Source organism: Sorghum bicolor, chromosome 3 (assembly GCF_000003195.3).
Source record: "Sorghum bicolor cultivar BTx623 chromosome 3, Sorghum_bicolor_NCBIv3, whole genome shotgun sequence".
Taxonomy (NCBI): domain Eukaryota; kingdom Viridiplantae; phylum Streptophyta; class Magnoliopsida; order Poales; family Poaceae; genus Sorghum; species Sorghum bicolor.
Genome location: NC_012872.2, coordinates 1739401 through 1760338, shown reverse-complemented (window position 1 = coordinate 1760338; position 20938 = coordinate 1739401). Strand labels below are relative to the sequence as shown.

At 47.1% G+C, this 20938-nt stretch overlaps 2 protein-coding genes, 2 long non-coding RNA genes and 1 pseudogene across 9 annotated transcripts; 2 read left to right on the top strand and 3 right to left on the bottom strand.

Moving 5' to 3' along the window:
• LOC110433942 lies at positions 542 to 4616 on the top strand. 5 transcript variants are annotated; one of them, XR_002451393.1, is made up of 5 exons: positions 542 to 1001; positions 1506 to 2339; positions 3138 to 3199; positions 3742 to 3819; positions 4257 to 4616. It is a non-coding gene; the product is annotated as an uncharacterized LOC110433942 (long non-coding RNA). The 5 variants fall into 5 exon arrangements; XR_002451390.1 differs by having other exon boundaries at positions 542 to 2339; XR_002451394.1 differs by having other exon boundaries at positions 542 to 2339; positions 3732 to 3819.
• Positions 5015 to 6663, top strand: LOC110433941. Its single transcript, XR_002451389.1, has 3 exons — positions 5015 to 5204; positions 5281 to 5363; positions 5477 to 6663. It is a non-coding gene; the product is annotated as an uncharacterized LOC110433941 (long non-coding RNA).
• On the bottom strand, positions 6810 to 10655 carry LOC8081410 (GDSL esterase/lipase At5g45910). Its single transcript, XM_002457092.2, has 5 exons — positions 9955 to 10655; positions 9636 to 9854; positions 9320 to 9468; positions 8948 to 9221; positions 6810 to 7268 (listed from the first exon to the last, which is right to left on the bottom strand). The coding sequence occupies exons 1-5, from the start codon at positions 10238 to 10240 to the stop codon at positions 7057 to 7059; spliced, it is 1140 nt and encodes a 379-aa protein (XP_002457137.1). The 5' UTR covers positions 10241 to 10655; the 3' UTR covers positions 6810 to 7056.
• Positions 11915 to 14395, bottom strand: LOC8081411 (annotated as a pseudogene).
• Positions 13389 to 19168, bottom strand: LOC8081412 (GDSL esterase/lipase At5g45910). 2 transcript variants are annotated; one of them, XM_021457135.1, is made up of 3 exons: positions 18554 to 19168; positions 17812 to 18450; positions 13389 to 13526 (listed from the first exon to the last, which is right to left on the bottom strand). In XM_021457135.1, exons 1-3 carry the CDS (start codon positions 18816 to 18818, stop codon positions 13504 to 13506), a joined length of 927 nt encoding a protein of 308 aa, XP_021312810.1. In that variant the 5' UTR covers positions 18819 to 19168; the 3' UTR covers positions 13389 to 13503. The 2 variants fall into 2 exon arrangements, with proteins under 2 accessions (XP_021312810.1, XP_002457139.1); XM_002457094.2 differs by lacking the exon at positions 13389 to 13526 and adding an exon at positions 14538 to 15204 and having other exon boundaries at positions 18554 to 19155.

The following is a 20938-nucleotide window of genomic DNA, read 5'->3' as shown; positions in this document are numbered from 1 at the left end:
TGTTAGGCCTTGTTAGTTGGCAAAATTTTGGTTTTTTTGGCTACCGTAGCACTTTCGTTTTTATTTGACAAACATTGTCCAATCACGGAGTAACTAGGCTCAAAAGATTCATCTCATAAATTTTAGATAAACTGTGTAATTTGTTTTTATTTTTATCTTTATTTAATGCTCCATGCATGCGAACAAAGATTCGATGTGACGGAAAATATTGAAAATTTTTACGAACTAAACAAGGCCTGCCTTTGCTAATTGCTAGCTAGAGCGAGAGTGGAGTTAATTAATTAGTTAGTTAGCAAGAGTTCTAGTTGACCTATTTATTCTTTAAAGCTTAGCAGACACAATTACGAACGCAAATGCTCACATATTTATATTTAACTCTAGAGATTGCGTAAGGTTCTCGAATAGAACCAATGGCCACGTCGCCTGAAATGTTTCCGTCCGTTGGATCTTCCGATCCGACGGAACAGGGCCCTCCCGCAAAATTCTATTAGAATTAGCTCCTGATTATATTATGCAGATTCTACTGGTTCCGGGCAGCTTCTTACGGTCCTCGATGTAAACTACTGGGTTTAGCTCCTACCGTCCCTTCTCCGCTTCCTCCGATTCCCCGAGAAAAAAAACACCGCCGCCTACCTCTGCTCGTCTCGCTCTCCCTCTCCCTGTTGCCCTTGCTCTGCGGCCATGGGCGACGGCGGCTGCTGCGACCGGTCCGCGACGGTGGCGCCCGCTCTCCTCCTCGTCCTCCTCCTCCTCCTCGTCCTCCTCCTCCTCCCTATCCCCTTCCCTCCTGAAGCTCTAGCGGGCGGACAGCATGGGCATGAGGCGGCAGCGTCCGCAGGGACCCTGCATCGGCGTGGGTGGAGCCTGACGCCCCCCCCACCACGTGTTCTTCATCGTCCACGCAGTCTCCTCAATGCCTCCTCCCGCTTGGCAAGCATGCACTCCTCAGTTTGGTGAAACCCTAGGTACCATGCTGGATGGGCCAAATCATAAACTCCGGCGTGAGTTCTCTCCCCTTCCTCCTTCCCCTTCTCTATCCCATTCCTCCTTCCCCTTCTCCATCCCCTTCCTCCTGAACTGATATTTTTCCCTGTACAGTCATGATCAATTGTTATATTCATGTTATGTACTGAGGCTTGGGGATTGTGCAATGATGATCCTTTTTAGACTCAAAAAATTGAAATGTTCAGTGATGATTACATAATTATTTCATCCTTCCATGAATGTTGCTATTTCTGGTGCCTGACAATATTGTTATATTAGCTGCACAATTTTATCCATTTGTTGGTCACCATACATCTATGTCAATGATGTCTTTGCTTCATGCAATGTATCAGTGGTTCTATTACTGAGCACTACCCATTGTCAATGATGTATTTGCGGTTGGGCTTCCAATGAATATAACTTTTCTATCTGAAATATGATTTTGCTCTTACCTAATGTCAACTCTGTGATGATTGCTTATTATTTTTGGTGTATCCTTTGCTGTTGGATTTATTTTGCAGTGAATGGGATTCTGCTGTCATGACTGTATCATAAACCATGTTTAATGTCTGATTTCCAGTGATCGTGGGCTACCGTTACACATTTTGCATCTCTTTCTTTTTTCCTGCTAACTCAGGCAACGGTCAGGATCTATGACAATTCTTCCTTTACATGTACCTATTATGTTGATGGCTGCGGCAATGGTCATGAGTAGTGTTAGCTCCATTTTTTCTGTCTCTTTTTAGCTCCATTGATAACTGAGTTAAAATTTTGCCGTCCTAATATTATGGGGTTCATGAAAAATTTAGCTTTTCTATGCTAACAGCTTGCCAATAATTTTAGTTGGGGATTACCTTTAGTTTTACTACATGTTTTGATGATCTAATAACTTTTCCAACTATTGTGTTTTTATTTTGTAGCGAAAGTCCTAATTTTATTTGTCAAATCTTTGGAGTAGTCTATCCTTGAGATTGAACTACATGAATGCACCCTTCTTGCAAGATTCAACTGAATTCGTTAGGTAAATAGTTAAGTTAGACGTTATTCGTTTGCAAAAATTCTTAGAGAAAAAATCTTGCAGGAGATGAGACACTTCAGTTCTAAGGTAAATGATAGTGGTTTCATGTTTCTAAAGTTGTCACAAATGGGCAATTTATGTTTAACCATTTAAATAAAGTTGACTTCGAAGCAAACCGTTTTCTTGTTTTTGAACTGACCAGGTCAATTGGGTGGGTAGCATAAACATAGTGCATTGGAATAGGAAAGTTTATAGTTACAAGGCATGACACATATTTTTGTTTTGTTTGGTTGTTTCAGGCTATTTGGTATTTTGGTTCATCTACCATTGTCATCAGGTAAACATATATATTGTGCCCTTTCGTTTGGAGCCCATTTGTCATTCTATTTACTGCCTGCTAAATGGTCTTCCTTATGTACATGATAAATCTGTTTTTCTCTCTTTTTGTTTTCTTATTTGCCCTTTATATAGATTTCAGATCTCTCTGTTTCCTCTCTTTATTTTACTGATTTTGGCTAAAACACATCTTCAGATTCTACTCAATATAGATACCTCTCTCCTTCAGATTTTATAGTAGTGGTCACTTCTTCCAATTTAAGCATCACATACTACCTCACAGAAACACAACTGTCCCAGACCCAAACATTATTAGATAAATAAAATAGTAAGTTACCATTTTCTTAAACTACAATCTCCCTTTCATATATAAATCCCATAGAACCAGTTCTTACATGTATAAATTCAGGTTCAGCTCTCTTGCAATTGTTAATCACTATAGTTATACGTTGGACTCAGCATTCAAATTTTAATTTATTATAAACAAACAAACAACTTTCTGTCATGATAGTGGCACTTTATATTGCACACAACCCAGGTATACCTCATGTCTCCTTCTCTTGCAGCTTGAAATGTATGCCATCATCTTTTCTTGCTTAGTCATCACCACAAGGAACAAGCAAGGCATCAACTGCCATCATCTTTTGCCTTCCCAACTACCGAACTCTGATGATCATCACTAGATTAAACTATTACTTACTACATGTCACTATAAAAAATAAGAGAAATATAGCACTGATCGAATAAGATTAACCTATATTTCTAAACAACTGAGTGACATTCTGTTACTTTCCTACAGGAAACCAACATTTACACGCTGCTCACAGACGCGTGAATCAATTACTGAAGACTAATTCTAAGGTACGTAATCTTCTTCCAACTTTTTCTTCCATTCAGCACTTACTGCAATGCAATTTATATTTACAATACTACCCACTATCTGCGTTACCACGACCATACATAATTACTGTTATATATACAAATAATGTACACAGCTATAGTATCACCAGGATGGCAAGACCTTGTATCCCAAACCTGACAATCCTCGACGAGCCAAACCTACTACACAATTGTGCTTATCCTATGGACACCAAATCACGGTTCAACAGCAGTACCTCTACAGACCCTCCTTAACTCTCAGCAATCAACTAGCACTTACATAGCTATCCACCCATGCTTGCACCTAGCGAGCGCTTGACCATTGACATCTATAGCATGCCACCGCTCCTATGTTGGGAACCAATAATACACCACTTATTTGATAAAATTTGCACTGTACAAGCCATCAAACTTATGCTTGCAACGCTCTCATACCAGATCAACGCCTATGGACAGCTACAGCTTTGTGCCTGACATTATTGCACATATAGGTGTCAGAAAAAACTGTTGACAGCTCCTTGCAGGATACTCAGTTCTTGATACGGAGCAACGTCGGTGGCTCCTTGTAGCCGATGACGATGACGCAACCTCGTGACCACAAGGTAGACCTACATAAACTCCTTTAATGATCCATCTACCACTGCTAAGTTCAAATACAGTTTCAGTATGTTTTTTCTATTTTCAAGACCAATGTGGACATATTGTACCTTACTATCTAAAGAAACCGTAATTAACCAGCCATTATTTAACATAATGACCCGCCAAACATTAATACTTCTTAGTTTGCTTTACATTAAAATAGGTCTCCTTAGTCAGTTCACAGACAACAGCACACTGTTGTTGGAAGTTGCCACAAGTAACAACAAAATTCTCTTTTATTAATGTCTACACTTTGCATCCAGCAATTTAATAGCTCATCTGATCTCATATGCACATAAAACCATTTACAAACATGACACAAGCTTACTACTATTATAACTGTGCACTTATCAACAACGTCAGCTTTAGAATCATACAAAACATGTTCACACCTGTGCAGGCAGCAATGAAGACCTCAGACAGCGACAGCCATGGCTGGAAAAAATACCACAGCAACACACTCTACTGACCGTTCCTACCACTACATCCAGCTGTGCAAAAAAGGCCAATGAAGTTGTTGCTAAAGCTATATAATATCTGTGCCCAGTACTCTCAAATGCATTTGCATAATTACTGTAGTCCTCACTAAACGATGCTACATCTACTTGCTCCTGGGCATGTATTATATTTCAGCGCAGTGAACTGTGATGGTTTACTACACCTAGCAAACCAAACTTTTTTTTATATGTATGTACATAAATTCAAAACATATACTGCTAGACACCTACCAGTGTATAATAGCTGTCTAATTACGGCTGAACCAGCTGTTGTTTTGTCTCTTTAAAATTGTGGTCGAATTTGCGCGCGATGGCGCGCCCTGCCACTAGTGAGAATGAAAATATAATAGATCGAGATCCTGGACACCATAGCCTACGTACCTTGCTGACTGCTGCATCAGTTTGTATTGTAAAATAACCTACGACTCTTCCAATGCGGGGTAATGACACACATAATTTTGTTTGAATGATACTAGCACAAGCTGCATATATTTTCATCCCAAATTATAAGATATTCTAAAAATTTTGAAGAGTTAAAGCATCTCAAGTTTGACTAAAATTATATGATAAGATAATAATATTTATTATACTAACTAAATATCATTAGATTCTTGATTAATTATATTTTTCATATTGAGCTTATCAGCCGAATATGCTAGCCATTCAGCAGTGTTTTTCTCTCAAAATAAATCAACGAATAATATTTTTTACCATGGTTTATCAGCCAAACAAACAAGGTCGTGCGGAAGGTCGGCGGCGCACACCACCTACATGCATCAGCATTAACAACTTACAACTCAATCTATACTATGGTGGAGAAGGTCGGAACTAACCGTTCCATGCTACTTTTTGTAAGCCTAAACAAGTGAACTTATTTAATATGCATGCGTTTGGACTTCGGTTTTCAAAAACTCTACTACTTGGCAGGTCGTGCGATTGGAGAGCGTGTGATCTGTCTCCCTCCTCGCACTCGCCTCCTCAGGTGGTGGTGGCGGAACCGGCACCACAAGGTTGGTATCCTCCTCCTCCATGCGACCACGTCCACACCCCAGCCTTCTTCCCCAACTCGGGCTAGGGTTTTAATTGATGGCTACGCCTCACCCTTCTTCTCTAAATCACACAGGCTTAGAAGGGGCTGGCTAGGGGGAGACAAGACGACCAGGTGTGGGGAAAGGAGCTCGGGCGGCTTAGGGGCCCAGGCGATGGCGGTTGCAACCGCACCAGGAAGGGGCGGGGGCACCATGGCCAGAGAGGGAGGGAAGAAGGTGGCCACCATGGGCGCTCCGGTGAACCCTAGCGGTCGCAACAGGGCGGTGGTCGGCAGGGGAGGCGAGCACGAGGAGGATAGCGAGGACGAGAGGTGGGCGGCGCGGTCGCTGGCTAGGAATGGCAGGTGAGGAAGGCGGGGACAGAGGTAGAAGATAAACATGGGTCGTGTGATCCGCGAGTGCGCGACAAGGTCGCACTTTAGCATCCCCTTAAATTTCCAAACATCAAGGAATACGACCATACAAGATAATAGTTATGTACATGAAAAAAATGGATAAATGTGGTACATGCATGCTCGTATCCTCTCAAACCGTGTATAGGTTCAATTGTATCTAACTATCTATGGCTGAGAATTCACTGGCTAGAAACAATGACAAGCATGTTCCTTGGAGCATCGTCACCCGTTGGTGCCAAGCTGATCTAGAAGACATTGGCGCCTCTAAGGATGAAGTTTTTATTTTGGTTGGTCATGCTCAGATGGTGCTGGACAACAGATAGGAGATTTCACTATGGATTGCAGGATTCAAACACCTGTATCATCTGCAAGACTGCAACCAAAAACCGGAAACAATGGACCACATTGTGCTGGGCTGCTCTTTTAGTGACGAGGTTTGGATTCGTGGATTAGAAGACTACGTCTCCAAAATGACATTATAGTACGAGAAGAAGTGGCAATGGAAGGTGGCTGCACAACAGAAAGATGATCCCAGAAAACCTATTCGACGGGGCTTTAACTCCTTATTCTTCCTCGTTGGTTGGTTGCTCTAGAATGAAGGAAAACGAGAACATTCAATGGAGTCATAACATCAACAGCGCAATTGAGAGCCCTGATCCAAGAGGAGATTGACGCTTGGTGCTGGACCTAAGCTCACTCATGGCGCTTCTCTGATGTATCTCTTACTCACGTCGTCTTTGACTCTTTGCGTAATTACAATCACGTGAGAGCCTAGTTCCTATTGGTCACCTGGGTAACCTTGGATTACCATTGTTACTGATGGTTGTAACAAAACTCTTTATAGTCTCTGAAGTTTTTTTTTTTAATCTCTGAGAGCAATTTCAACAGTCCTATATAATTCCTCTTATGTTCTCCCTAACCAACAATCTGGGATTCTAGGGCCACAATTATCATCGGCCTGAGAACCAGCAGGTTCCTCTAACTTACTTAGAGGGACTTTAACAGACTCATGTGCCAGCCAATTTCACGTCACAGTACACCAATGCCACAAGTCGAGAAGCGGACGCAAAACTCCACCATTTTAGTTTTACGAGTCACCCTACCAGTCCCAACACCGTCACACTACTAGTAGTACGTACATACAACAGTCGTTTAATTACCACAGCTAGCAGCTCACGGCCACATTCTTGCCACCGCTACAGTCTACAGGTGAGATATGAGCTGCTGCCTGCCGATGGATGATGAGCTTCTCATTCGGATCAGAGGAGCCTGGGGCTGGTGTAGGGGCCGTTGAGGATGCTGTCGGCGATGGCGTGGTAGGCGGCCTCCGTCAGGTGCACGCCGTCCCAGTTGGCGTACGCCGACGGGTCCGTGCACACGCTGGAGCCCCGCACGCCGCAGCTCGCCTTCGGGTTGAAGTTGTATGGCCCACCGCCGCCGCAGCACGTCCGCAGTGGCCCCTCTGTAAACCCTGCATTCATTTCCATCCATAGAGTAGTTTCAGAACATCATGGTTTTTCTTTTTTTTTCCCTGAAAACGTCAGCAAGGGAATTCCTCAGCCAATTTATCAGAAAGAGAACAGAGTATTTTCAAAAAAAAAAAAGCAAGACCAATGGAAGGCGAGGCGAACAAACCAAGAGAAGGCCAGAAAAAAAGGAAGCAGAAACAAAGGAGGAAGGAGACGGTAGTAGCCTAGCACTAGTAGTAATGTTGAGAGCACACATCACCGAACAGCCCTACAAATGGGTTCACAACGCAACCAATTGAGATCGACTAAACCCAGACAATAGCCCACATTTTTCTCATTGAGTTGTAACATTATTCCCAAAGGACCCAGTAGAAATCGATGTCTCCCTTGGTTGGATGATGAACGCCAGCTGCAGCTCCTGCATCACCGGGTTTTGGAACGTTCTCCGATTTCTTTCCTTCCAAATATTCCACCAAAAGCATGCAATCACTCCATCAAATTCCCATCCAGAAGAACTACTACATCCATAGAAGACTTGGACCTGTTCACTTGGGCTAATAAACTTTTATTTCCCGTTCGGATACTGAATCTGAATTCTTAGGACGGAGCATGAGTTGAGAAGAAGAATTCAAAATCTGCAGAACAGTCCTCCCCATTCCATCTCAGTGGTCAATTGTTCATGTCTAATGCTCCTCAGGTCATTATATCCGCACACACACAGACCGCCAAATAACTGAATTCTGGAACTGTAATGTCAGCAGAAGTTAGAGGTCAAGTCTACAAACAGTCAGCAGTTACTCTCAAAATCGACATTCAGATATCATTTTCATTTCCCCTATTTGTGTGACAGATCCGATCATGATAGTTCACCCAGCAGCTAACGAACTCATTAATATAGCTACAAGATTATTATCTTGTCAAGAAAAATGAGGCAGATTTCATTGGACTGACAGTGGCATCTACTAGTACTAGGTAAGTGAACTTCAAATCAATTTACTGGTGTGTGCCAAATAAATGCTCATAAGAATAAAATGAACCAACCCATGCCAGTAGACTTCTGCAACCTCAACAACAACATTTCTGGATGCCCCCTAACAACCATTTGAATGTTACTCCATGGAAGGAGCGCTGCCTAGATCAACCAGTCGAAAAGAAATGGGTTTTAACACTCCTGGGAAAAGTTTTTTTTTTAAATAAAAAAATTGCAAGCTCAGCAGGTGTTCTGACCTTTCAGTAAGCACAGAAAGCAGGGTTACCAAATACAGTAAAAGCGGCTCAAGAGTCAAGATCTAATTTTTCAGTCTCACATCCATGTGTTAGCCACTGCAGTCTGAAGATGACTGGCCAAAAGGACTCTATGCCTTTTCATTGTAGCAAAAAGCAAGCAATAAGCAAGACATAGCACCCTTTTCTCGAAAGGAGATGGCCGAATAGGTGACTCGGTATAGCTAGATCCCCAACCCTTTTTTATTTTCTGAAAGAGCCATGCAATCTGAACTCCAATTGGATGGCAGATCGTGGTAGGGCCATCTTTAGTCTAGCTCAGAGTAGTGACCATTCCGTGTCACTTTCAGTCTACCCGATCAGTTATGCGATGCGATGAACACATTTGATGTCGAAATTGGAAAAGCTCTCCCAGAACCTGGATCATGATACGAGGTGGTTGAGCAATTGCACTCACCGAACTGCTTGGGGTTCTTGGCGAAGGACATGGCGGCGCCGTAGTAGTCGGCGTACATGATCCTGGCCTGCGGGTACTTGACCCGGAGCGCCCGCAGGTTCTGCTGGAGCACCGCGTTGTGGTGCTGCGCGAAGTCATTGTACGTCTTGAGGCAGCCGGCGGCGTCGTAGTCGCTGCTGTTCCGGCCCGGGTGCAGGGTCAGGTACGCCGACGAGCACCCAATGGGCAGGTTCCCCGGCACCACCAGGTGCGTGGCGCCGGCCTTGATCAGCCTCTGTTGTCGTGCGCAGAGTAGCGGCCCAAATTGTTTAGTGCGAAACGCAGAGAAGAGATACTGTAAACAATGGAGAGCGAGAGATTCGGTGACCTGACCTCGGTGGCATCGGTGACCGCGGCGGCGACCGTGGGGACGTAGGTTTTGGCGTCGTCCAGGGTCTTGCCCTTGAAGAAGGCGTAGTTGTAGTCGTTTCCCCCAATCTCTCCGACGAGGAACAGGGACTTGCTGAAGTACTCCTTGCACTCTGTTGTCACAGTTCATTCAGATTTCAGAGCAGAAAAAATTGCAATCAGCGCTGCACTTGAATCTTAATCATTGGAGAATCTCCTCTCTTTATTTTTGGACAAAATCCCAAATGCAAAATCCGATTGAGTATTGAGAAGACATGCAATGCAATGCGAAGTGACGGACTTTTTGGGGAGCTGCAGAGTGACGGCTTGAGCTGCTCGAACCAGCCGAGCTGGACGCTGAGGGAGAGGTTGGTCCAGAGCTTGTCGGACGCGCCGATCTCCTGGAAGAAAGGCGGATCCATGGCGGTGGCGCCGCCGACGGCGAAGTTGACGCCCCGGCGGAGGTCCTTGCCGCGGGACTGCAGGTACGGCTGCAGCAGCGGCAGGCCGAACGCTTGCGCTGCAACAAGTCAGTCGCGTCAGGAACGAAATGCAATCCACCACTGAAAGAAGAAGCAAAGCAGAAGCCAATGGGCGGCGCCGCACGCACACGGACGCACCTAGGAAGTCGACGACGAGGCGGCCGTCGGAGCAGCGGCCGGTGGGGCGGTGGAAGTAGGTCATGCCGTAGGGGTAGCGGCCGACGATGTGGTTGGAGAGCGGGCTGGATACGAGCAGGTTGCCGGTGTCGGTGAGCGAGTCGCCGAAGCTGAACATGGAGGTGTAGTTCTGCCCGCCGCCGCCGCCGCCTCGGCATTGCGCGAGGGAGCAGCAGCAGAGCAAGACGGCGGCGAACAGGGGCAGCAGTCTGGCGTTGTCCGCCATTGAAAATGCGATCGCTTTCATCAAAAAAGAAAATGCGATCGCTGGTAGTGGTACAAGTAGAGCACACCGCCGGCAGGCAACCCGCAGGCAGAGGCAGAGGCAGAGGCAGGCGAGCGCGGAGCGAGTAGCGTCAGTCACTGATTGATAGCTACCCGCCGGCAGAGGGACGGACAGGGAGTGGTACTGGCGCTTCCGCACTGCGAGTTGCGACGACCCGATGGGGAGATGGGAGATGGGCGATGGGGCTCAGTAATGGCGGATTGCCTGAGATTGTAGGTGGGGGATAAATGCCATGCCGGACGATGGCAAATCTGAGTGAATAGGAGGAGGTGGGTGGTGGAGGGGGCAGCAGCTCGAGCTCGGCTACTCCAGTACACATCCACAGTAATTGTGCCCGGGTCCTCCTGCCGCCAGGCCCAGGCGCCAGCCAAGCCAAAAACCCTCCGTCCCAGCTAGTCATCAGCTGTTTGGGTGACACATGCTGATGTGTGGTGTAGCTCCAGCTCCGGGGGCCTTTGGCTGTGGTGCTCCCAAAATGCCCAAAGGCCGAAGCTCAGTTATTCTGGCGGCCCCAACCGACCACAGCGATCGACGCGGTGCTAATTGCTCAGGCAGGCGCGCACAACGTGACAGATTGTTACGGTATAATACACTACCATCACTGATGCAATTCTCAGTACCGTTAACAAATCTCTACAAAGAATTGGAATTGTGATGGCCTGACGCAATGCTCCATACTCGTAGTCCGGACCAACACTAGCAACCGTTTCACGGATCGACAGACAGGACCGACAGTTGTATCCGGAATCATTACGAGGTACTCCTACTTCTACACATTACTGCTACTGTAAGTACTACTAGCTCATGCAATGCTTAGCGAGGATCTCACAGGCATCACAAGCGTAAATAATCATCTCTATTATAATAACCTCAGTTTAGTAGTTAGGCACGTACTCCTCCGTGATGTTTTTTACTTTATTATTAATAAAGTATCTCTAATAATAAAGTAAGTCTTAATAAAATATATAATATTTATTATGTAAAAAATTCAAATAAAACGAATGATCAAATTTTATGTCTGAAATTTTAAAACGATACTACTCATTTAAGGTAGTAGCAGTCAATAATCAAGGTTATTAACCTGGGTGTGCGCTACCTTGATTAGCGACAAGCTCTCTCAGTCCCAGGTCGACAGCGGGGCCCCGGGCAACGTGGAGGATGCGCCAGCTTTCGAATATCTTATTTCTGGGCTGGGCCCTTTCCCCCACGCGAGTAGGGCCCAGACACTTCTGGGGATGGAGGACAAGTTCAGTCACAGGAGCCCGATTGCCATGCAGATGCAGCAGGCGAGCAGCAGCAATCGTACGTATCCGTGTACCGCCGCTACGCTACGCTACAGTGGCGTCCGAATCCTCCGTGTCCTCTGCAGGCTGCATACGCCGGGGCAAGTGCCCTGCCACGGCATGTGAAAAGAGAGTCCCACGGCCCAGCCCAAGGTTGGGTAAAGCGAAGCGAGTTGGGCTAAAATAGACATGGTTGAGCGCGGCCCAGGTACGGTGGGATCTGGACGAGCTCACATGGCGACCCAGTTGACAGATTTGCACACATGGCGGCCAGTCTTGTTTTCTTTTGTTCACTTACTTATTTATTTATAGGAAGTACTAAAAAAACTTATTTATTTATATAGGAAAAAAGTATAAATTAGTCTCTCAAATTTGGTATATGTTCAGATGACGACCCAACGCACGCTCGTTCCGTCGCCTTAAATTAAATTCAAAAACGTTGTTCAGCCTCTTAATAAAACACGTGTCAACGGACGTGTTTTCAAAATCTGAATGATTAAGGAGAATAGGGGTGCATCTCAATGCATGGCTACGACGCCCCGAGAATGGGCGGGTTGGCGTAGGGTCCCCTGAGCCAACCATCGGCGACGAGGTGGTACGCCGCCTCGGTGAGGTGGACGCCGTCCCAGTCGACGTACGCCGACGGGTTGGCGCAGGCGGCGACGCCGGGCATCCCGCAGGCCGCCTTCAGGTCGAAGTTGTACTTGCCGCCGCAGCAGCAGTCCCTCAGCGCGCCGTCGAACCCGAACCTCGCCGGCGCCGCCGCGAACGCGATCACGGGCGCGTACAGGTCGGCGTAGGTGACCCGCGTGCCCGGGTACTTCCCGCCTAGTGTCGTCAGCGCCTGGCTCAGCTGCGCGTTGTGGGACCTGGAGAGATCGTTCAGGCCCTTCAGGCACCCCGTGTCCGGCTCGTAGTCGGCACCGTTCTGGCTCCCCAGCAGCACCAGGTTCCCCGGCGCGCACCCCATCGGCGAGATCCCGGACACCACGATCGCCGTGGCGCCGTCGTTGATCAGCTTCTGCATGCATGCACACGGCAGTAGTGGATCAGCTTGCCGTGCCGGGATAGGTTAGTACTATTATTAGGTCGGTGCATCTGCATATGGATCACGTACGTACCTCCGTGGCATCAACGATTGTTGCGACGATCTGAGGCACGTAGGACTGCGCTTCAGCGACGGTTTTGCCAATTTGCCGGCGGCCAGCATGACCCCATAGTCGTTAAATCCCAGCTCCCCGACGACGAACAGCGCCTTCCCGAAAAACTCCTTGCATGCTACAGAGCGAGGGCATCAGCAATGTACATAGTAGTTTCGTGTAATAAGCACGCACAGAAGAACTGACATGAGCTCCAATGTAATGTAACAATAGGATGATGATGCCGTGACGTCTGACACGAACCTTGGGGTGAGTCGCAGAGGGTGGGTTTCATGGCGTCGAACCACCCCAGCTCGTCGCTGAGGGAGATGTTATTCGGAGGAGGCTTGGCGCCGTCGTCGCCGCCGGCCTGCGGGTAGAACGATGGGCTCGTGCTCGTCTTCAGCGCCGTGGCGCCAGCCACCGCGAAGTTTGCGCGCCTTGCTTGAAGCTTTGGTCCTTTGACAGCGACGGCGGAACGAGAGGTAGTCCCAGTGCCTGGGCTGTGTACACCGTAGTACGCCAAACGGCCATGAATTAATCGATCAGGTATAGGTGCGTGCAGCATGACGGCATTGCCGGCGTTGAGATAAAGAGCAAACGAAGCTACGGCGGCTACGCTCGCCGCCGCCGTGGAAGAAAATTACCGATGAAATCTATGACAAGTCTGCCGTCGGAGAGGCGGCCGGTGGGATGCCCAAAGAAGGTCATCCCGTACGGCGGTTTGTTGATCAGCAGGCCTGGCGTCGACGGGCCCAAGAGGATGACCTTGTTGCCGGTGTCGGTGTACGAGTCACCGAAGCTAAAAATCGAGCTGTATTGGGCCTGCATCGAATAGGAGAAGCTGGAGAATAGCAGAGAGATCTGCAGGCAAAGAATTACGTGCTTCATTGTTCTTTGTCCTGAAGATCGAACAGATCAGTTTCTTTCTGTACCCCCTCTGAATCTCAAATCTCAATCTCATCTCAAGAAAAGAACGCACGTGTACTACCGATCTTGTATCTGAGTTATTTTATAGAGAACATTTGGCCGATCATGAATCGTCATTGACTCTGCTGTTACTATTTGGCTGATGCCAGATATAGCACCAAATAAACGGAGAATAAAATCTTCTGTGCATTTTTGGCATCTGATTTCTCCAATGAATATCGAGATTTAAAATAATAAGGTAATAACCAGAAACTGTATACACTCATTACTATAGATATTATGTACATGAACGCAAAGATTTATAGCATTTACAAATTATATTCTATATACATCTCTCCCTTCCATGTAGATTTATTATGACTTTCTCTTCCTTGTTTTCTTTTAGAAACCTTTTAACAGCAGAGTTTCAATTGAAAATTTTCAGTTCAGTATCTAGAACTCAATATTCTTGCTCGTACAAGTTAGGCCCAAATTGCCCTCTATGCCCAACTAAAACCACCAAGATTTGAGCCCATAAGAGGTCGACACAGGCCCAAATTGGATTTTTTTTTCTTTTGAAGGAATTGAAATCTACTCAACAAATTATGCTATTTGGCTTGGAATTTGACACTCCACCACTTTCCAAAGTTCACATATAAGTCTATCTCAAATTCATAAGGTTAGAGATAGAAATTGATTCTATAGATCATCATTCTTTGTTTCTACTTTGCAACTTATGACACACTCTTCATCTCGCTCCCTTGTGGTAGAAATGCAATATATAAGTATCTCTCTCGTATAACCAACAATAATATACAAATATAATCATATTAGCTTAGTTAACATGTGTCTAAATTATGATTATTAAAATAAATTCAATTCCAGGAATCCAAATAGGTCTGTTTTAGAATCTCTGAGGCAACACTCTTCTATCAAGTTTCAATTGTGACGTGCTGTGTTGCAACATTGCTAAAACTTACTGTATTTTGATGCATTGATGCATATCATATACTATGAGAAGTACAGTAGTACAACTATGCTAGTGCAGTAATATCGACAAACAATTAAGTCACAAAACATATCTGCCTAACAAAACAACAGAAACAACACAACCTATGTGTATATAAACCCATTAATTAATCTAAACAGAGTGTTGGCCAGTATGCCCATAGACCTTATTGTGTCCTACTCCCCATTTCGTTTCCGTACGTTCTCTCTATAACAACCAACCAATTCACAGTTCGATCAATATCCCCGCTCGCTCCGACGTCGCGTGCGTAGAGACGAATATATAAAATCTGTACTGGCCGGCCGGCCGGCTGCCGCGGCCGCCGTTGTTGGAGAAGAGACGGTGGATGTTAGCCGAGATGCTTGGTGTCGAGGATGGGCGGGTCGGCAAAGGGCCCGTAGAGCCAGCCCTTGGCGATGTGGCCGTAGGCGGCCTCCGTGAGGTGGATGCCGTCCCAGCTCCAGTGGTTGGAGGGGTCCGGGCACGCGTACGCCCCCGGCTCCCCGCACTTGGACGTCAGGTTGAAGTTGTACACCCCCACGCCCGGCGCACCGCAGCAGGCCCGCGGCGTCTGCTTCAGCATCCCTGTGCGAGAAGAGGAAGGAAACGTGACCCATCAGAACAGGTCGGAGCTAGCCGGGCTTGCTTGGGCCCAAGCCTTGGGGCCCGATCGATTCTAGTCTGTGGTCGACCTGCCGTGCTCGGCGTTCGTGACTCGTCAACTACGAGTACTCCTACATACATGCATGTGTCATCCTGCATGTGTGTGGATAAGATTATGATTTGTTTATATATCAGGAACGTACAGCATTGCTGGGTCGTTGAACTGAATTTTATGTTTGATTGATGATTCGTTCCAGTTCGAAGCCGGATTGCACGGATCACCGAATAATTCTCACGTCGTGTCCCCTATGCTGAACGTACGTCCAACATCGACGATGCGTACGTCACGTATGACACGGTTCACGTGGCGTCCAAGCCATGTAGCTAGTATGACACTGGAGACTAGTAATATTTCTGAATTGCAAAACATTCAGACCGGGCACACACCGCTTACTACTAGCGTTGAGTGTCCTTCACGAAAAGTTGGTCAATGATCTCGTGTTTTTTTACTCTTGGTAGAAAGTTGAAGTCGTACAAACTCCAAGACTAGCTACCACGAGGGGAAAAGTTGGCCGAATCATATTCATGCATGGCACCGCTTATTGCTGAATGATTAGATCAGGGATGATAATAAACAATTTGATCGAAAAGAGATCCATCTCAAAAAAAGAAAATGTCGAAAAGGTTGCAGCGGTTAAGTATTATATGTCCCATTATTAACGGCGGAAAACTCCAAAGCTTGATTCGGCCTTTGTACTCGAGGTGTTTGATTTGAGGTTTGGAGGTTTCTAACATATATATATATATATATATATATAGGTCCTTATTCTTGATGATGACTTGATGAGACACTGAGTTTGACAGTTGGCAATTCCAGTTGCCTTGCCCCACAGTTGAATTTCTAAATTCCTAGCGTTACTGTACGGTAACCTGTTGGTGTTGGCTGGGGTGTTGTAGCTAGCCAGCAGGAAAGTACGAGTAGTACGCCATCCAGGAAAGGTCCACGGCTTTCAGATCACATGGGGGTGTGGGGCCGGGGCCGTGTGCAAACTCTATCTAATTAAGCATAATCAAAGGCGTGTTAAGTACTACTAGTAGTAGTATAGTACTAGTAGACTTTGGAGACGAGTAGTACGTCCTACAGGTCTTGTCATGTGGGAATTGACACGGTCACATACCTGCTGACATGTGGTGTGATCGCAGACTACCAATCCACATATCTTCTGCATGTACTACAATCCAAAGATAATGATGGGCTCATCATCGATCACCACGGTTTATTCCAGCTCCAGCAGGACGCACACACAGGCCCGGGCGACAGAGCGAGCGAGGTAGCTACAGAGGGTTCATCATCACTCACTCCGTGCCTATTATTCTTTCATTACAGTTACATCATCATCTTTAGACTTTAAGTTAGGTGTCACTGTCACTGTCACGTTAATCTTCAATCAACCAACCAAACGTATGCAAACGCGAGGCGAGCTCCGTCGTCACGTCGCCACCGCGGCAACACCGTACCCTACGCGAGATAGTAAGCGAGACCAGCACGCAGCAGCCGCCGGCGTTTCTCGATCAGTCGTCAGCCGCTTGCCGGCCGGCCAGCGAAGCCCGCTGGAAGACTCCGATCCGGCCCGGCCACCCACCGTTTAACCTATTCTCGTGCCCGTTCAAAGTCGCTTGCTTTAGCCGATGAGGTGACGATGAGACCTCGCAAACACACACACGCGCACGTACGGGGGCAGGAAACAGGAAGGAAGGAATTGCACCCAACCCAACCACCCCCTGATCTGTTTGCTCGCCCAGAAATGCGTCAGACCGTGGATTTTTCCTCGGATTCACCGGTGCCGCTGCCGTCCCGGGGCTTCCGGCCGTTTACGGGTGATCGCGGGGCGTCGTCGAGCCAGCAAATGGAAGCAGCCTGACCCTTCGGTTGGCCCAAATGTGCCCGTGCCGCGGCCGCTTCTGCTCAATTATTATTCGACCCCATACTTTTCAGCTACATACACTACATGCGTGACCGGATCAAATCTCAAATGAATGAATGGTATGCTTATATATATATGCTGTATAGTCCGCGTCGTGGTTGCTTTCTCGCTGAGCTGTTTGATTTCCAGGATTTTATTTAGTATATAGTCTCCCTATGGAATATAATAATCTAATCTAATTTAATTAATTAATCGCTCACACAGCTATCTAACTCATCTGTTTGTGAATTGCCTTATTCTTAGCCAAATGTCTCCCCTCCCTTCCTTGAGCGTTGAGCGTATACTCCTTTTTTTTCCTTTAAAAAAAACGTATCTTTTTCAAAGCGAACCAACGAAACGGTCACGGTTTCTTTAACTCTTTTTCCTAAAAAAAAAGGGGGGACGTGGACTGATGGTGGTCCGACGTGTCAGCGCCCGTCCACGTTGCCGTAACGAACCGAACTACCGAACTCGCTCGCCGCGACAACCTTAGACGCAAACTGCCGTGACCACAGACGGAGCCACCAGCGCAGGCCACCGGAGAAGACTACATCGATCAGCAGGAGATCGACGGCGACGGGAATGAATGAACAACGGAGCAGAATGCACGGAGATATAGACTCACCGTATTTCTCGGCGTGGAGGACGAACTGGATGGCCGGCGTGTAGTAGTCAGCGTACACGATGCGCACGTCGGGGTACCTTCCCCGGAGCTCCTCCACCTTCCGCCGGAGCGCGGCGTTGTGCACCCACGACAGCGTGTTGAGGTCCCTGATGCACCCACTCCGGCCGCCGTACCCGTCGGCCTGCTTCCGGAAGATGGAGAGGTAGACGGGGAAGCAGCCGATGGGGAGCACGCCGGGCACCACGAGCTCCACGGCGCCCTCGGCGATCAGCTTCTCGACGCCGCTGCCGATGGACTCCACCACGTGGGGCACGAAGTCGTGCGCCTCGGAGATGGGCCGGAACGCGAACAGCGGCGAGTTGTAGTCGTTCCCGCCGAACTCGCCGACGATGAACAGCGACCGCCGGAACAGGTCGCGGCACTCGTCTGGGGAGCTGCAGAGCTTGGGCTTCATGTCCTGGAACCACTGGATCTGCGTGTGCAGCGACCCCGAGTTCCAGACCGTCTTGCCGAGCCCGCGCTCCACGAAGAAGGGCGTGTCGAGGGACGTCGCGCCGGTGATGGCGAAGTTGGCGCCACGGTGGAACGTCGCGTTCTTCGCCTTGGATGGCGGCAGCAGCGGCACGCCCAGCTCCTGCGCTGCTCGACCATCGTGGACGGCCGGGCCGGCGGCAGCCTGGTGAGTGTGTAATGCAACATGTATTTAATTTGTTTGTGTATCCATGCATGCATGCGTGCGTACCGATGAAGTCAACGACGAGGCGGCCGTCGGAGCAGCGGCCGGTGGGGTAGCCGAAGTAGTTCATGCCGTAGGGCAGGCGCGCCGTGGCGAGGTAGTCCGGGATGCCGTCCACCACCAGGTTGCCGGCGTCCACCAGGGAGTCCCCGAAGTTGAAGATGGCCGCGTACTCCCGCGCCGCCGCCGCCCGCGGCGCCCACACGCATCCCGCCGCGGCGAGGAGGACGAGGACGGCGGAGCACGCCACCGGCAGCCGGCCACCACCCATGACGACGACGAATAAGCCGAACGATCAAGCGGAATCCACGGCACCGTCGTCGCCCTTGCCCGCGATCGAGATGGTTCCGGCGGCGCGCGCGCGTTCGTTGCTTGCTGCCTGCGCCTGCTGCGTGCTCACTCCCGCGTTTAAATCCCCGCGCGGAACGGAGCCGGTCGCCGGGCCCGGGCGTACGGCCGAGCTGCTGGTTTGGTTGGTTGCCCTGATTGGTGTGCGACTGTGCGAGAAGAGAAGAGGAGGACGAGTGCAACTGGCTTGTTAGATTAATTAACTCGTTTGATCGGGTCTTTTAGACGTAGTGGTGGCTAATTAAAATGACACGACGAGGCAGTCATGAGCACGACGGCACAAACAAAGTTGAGCTGCATCCCAAGTCAGTCGACTAGCTTATATTACACGAAAGTTTGTCAAAACCGTTCGGTGGTCTTCGAGTAAGATCCGTAACTATGAAATCGTAAACATAACAATCAGAGTAACATAGACTTTCTCAGACAAAAATCGTAGAATGAAATTTCTTAGTTAAGATCACAAAGGCGTACTCCTTCCTTTTCTCTTTTATAAATCTCAGATTGATATGACAAAGTTAATAAATTTATACAAAAGTGTACTAATATTTATGATGAGTATAATAAATACCATTAGATTAAGCATGAAACATAGTTTCGTAATAACCTTATAGTTGGATATACATATATTAATACTATATTCTATATTGTTAGTGAAACTTAAAAAAGTTTGACTTATTAAAAAGTGGGATGTGCATTTATTTTGGATGGATGCATGGAGTAACTAATTATTTTTTTATTTCATATTGTTTACATCCATAAAATTATAATATTGGATAGCACATTTAATTTAAAATCTGATCGCATCAAGGTCATGTTATATACTAATTAAAATTTGTCAGTCAAAGTATTAGCCAAAGATTTTAAAAATTGACTATTAATATGGGTGTGTATCTTATAAAAGAGGATGGAGAGAGTATAATAACAAAACAGTAGATTTTAACAACTATGGTTCTAATAAGCACGCTCGTGTCAAAAGGTGCTCTCTTACTGCTGGAGTGCATGTACACATGCATGGAGCGAGGAATCTACATCTACAGATCTACTCTACCGTCTGCGATCGAGGAGCAGGAACATGCCCCGAATTATTGACTCGTAGAGCTGACCCTTTGTGCACCACATCAGAGTTGACCTGATGCTTCTGATTTTTTTGGTCTGACAGCCAGGGATGTATGTCTCGGGCTTGCATGCGATATATATATATAGGAATTAATTCTTTGTACACGTACGTGTAGTTACTCTCATCTTCAATAAACTACATTTTGTATGTATTCATACTTGTTTATCGGTTTGAGTATGTTTATATACTCATATTAAGATACTATAGATCTTACCACGCGAATTTTTTTTAAAAAAAATTATATTTTAAATATATTACTAAAATGCCACTACTATATTATATATAATAAGTATAACCATATACTCTATGTATGCATGCATACTTAACATATATATCACTCTAGATGGTCTAGTATGATCATATACTTTGTCTATATACATTTCGTTCGGTCATATACATCTTAAATCTAGATATATATATATATATATATATATATATATATACCACAGGATAAACCGATGGCTCCATCACCGACAGTTTTATTATATTGCCAGCTTGTCTTGATTCGAAAACATTTTTGCATTTCTACGAGTACTTCAATTTCCACAGGAAACAGATGAGCATTTTCTCGTACTTATAGGCGTAGCCAACGATAGATCTCAGACTTTCAGTGCATGTACACATAGGGTCACAATTCCGGGCCCGGGACCGGAGCAAGTTGCCGATCGAGTTCATGTCGCGACCCGGCCGTAGGAGACTAGTACTAGTACTAGTATAGTACGCGGACGAAGTGGCAAGCTCTGGAATCTGGATAACATGACATGCCATGCGCGGCCGGCCGGCAGCCAATGGATTGAATGGAAGCGATCGAGATCGGGGGCGGCAGGCGACATCGATCGCCGTCCGCCCGTCGCCGGCGAGAAGATGTCCGCACGCGCGCCCGCCCACGACTGATCGGTCATCAGGACGGAGGCCCGCCGCCCGGC

What these genes read in the sequence shown, in the direction of transcription:
- LOC8081412 (XM_002457094.2), bottom strand. Translation starts at nt 18,818, where the DNA reads ATGGGTGGTGGCCGGCTGCCGGTGGCGTGCTCCGCCGTCCTCGTCCTC. An exon ending in CCTCGTCGTTGACTTCATCG is followed by an intron (nt 18,451 to 18,553) that starts GTACGCACGCAT and finishes ATGGTCGAGCAG; the next exon opens with CGCAGGAGCTGGGCGTGCCG. An exon ending in CCTCCACGCCGAGAAATACG is followed by an intron (nt 15,205 to 17,811) that starts GTGAGTCTATAT and finishes CTTCTCGCACAG; the next exon opens with GGATGCTGAAGCAGACGCCG.
- LOC8081410 (XM_002457092.2), bottom strand. Translation starts at nt 10,240, where the DNA reads ATGAAAGCGATCGCATTTTCAATGGCGGACAACGCCAGACTGCTGCCC. An exon ending in CGGTCACCGATGCCACCGAG is followed by an intron (nt 9,222 to 9,319) that starts GTCAGGTCACCG and finishes GCACGACAACAG; the next exon opens with AGGCTGATCAAGGCCGGCGC. An exon ending in CAAGAACCCCAAGCAGTTCG is followed by an intron (nt 7,269 to 8,947) that starts GTGAGTGCAATT and finishes AAATGAATGCAG; the next exon opens with GGTTTACAGAGGGGCCACTG.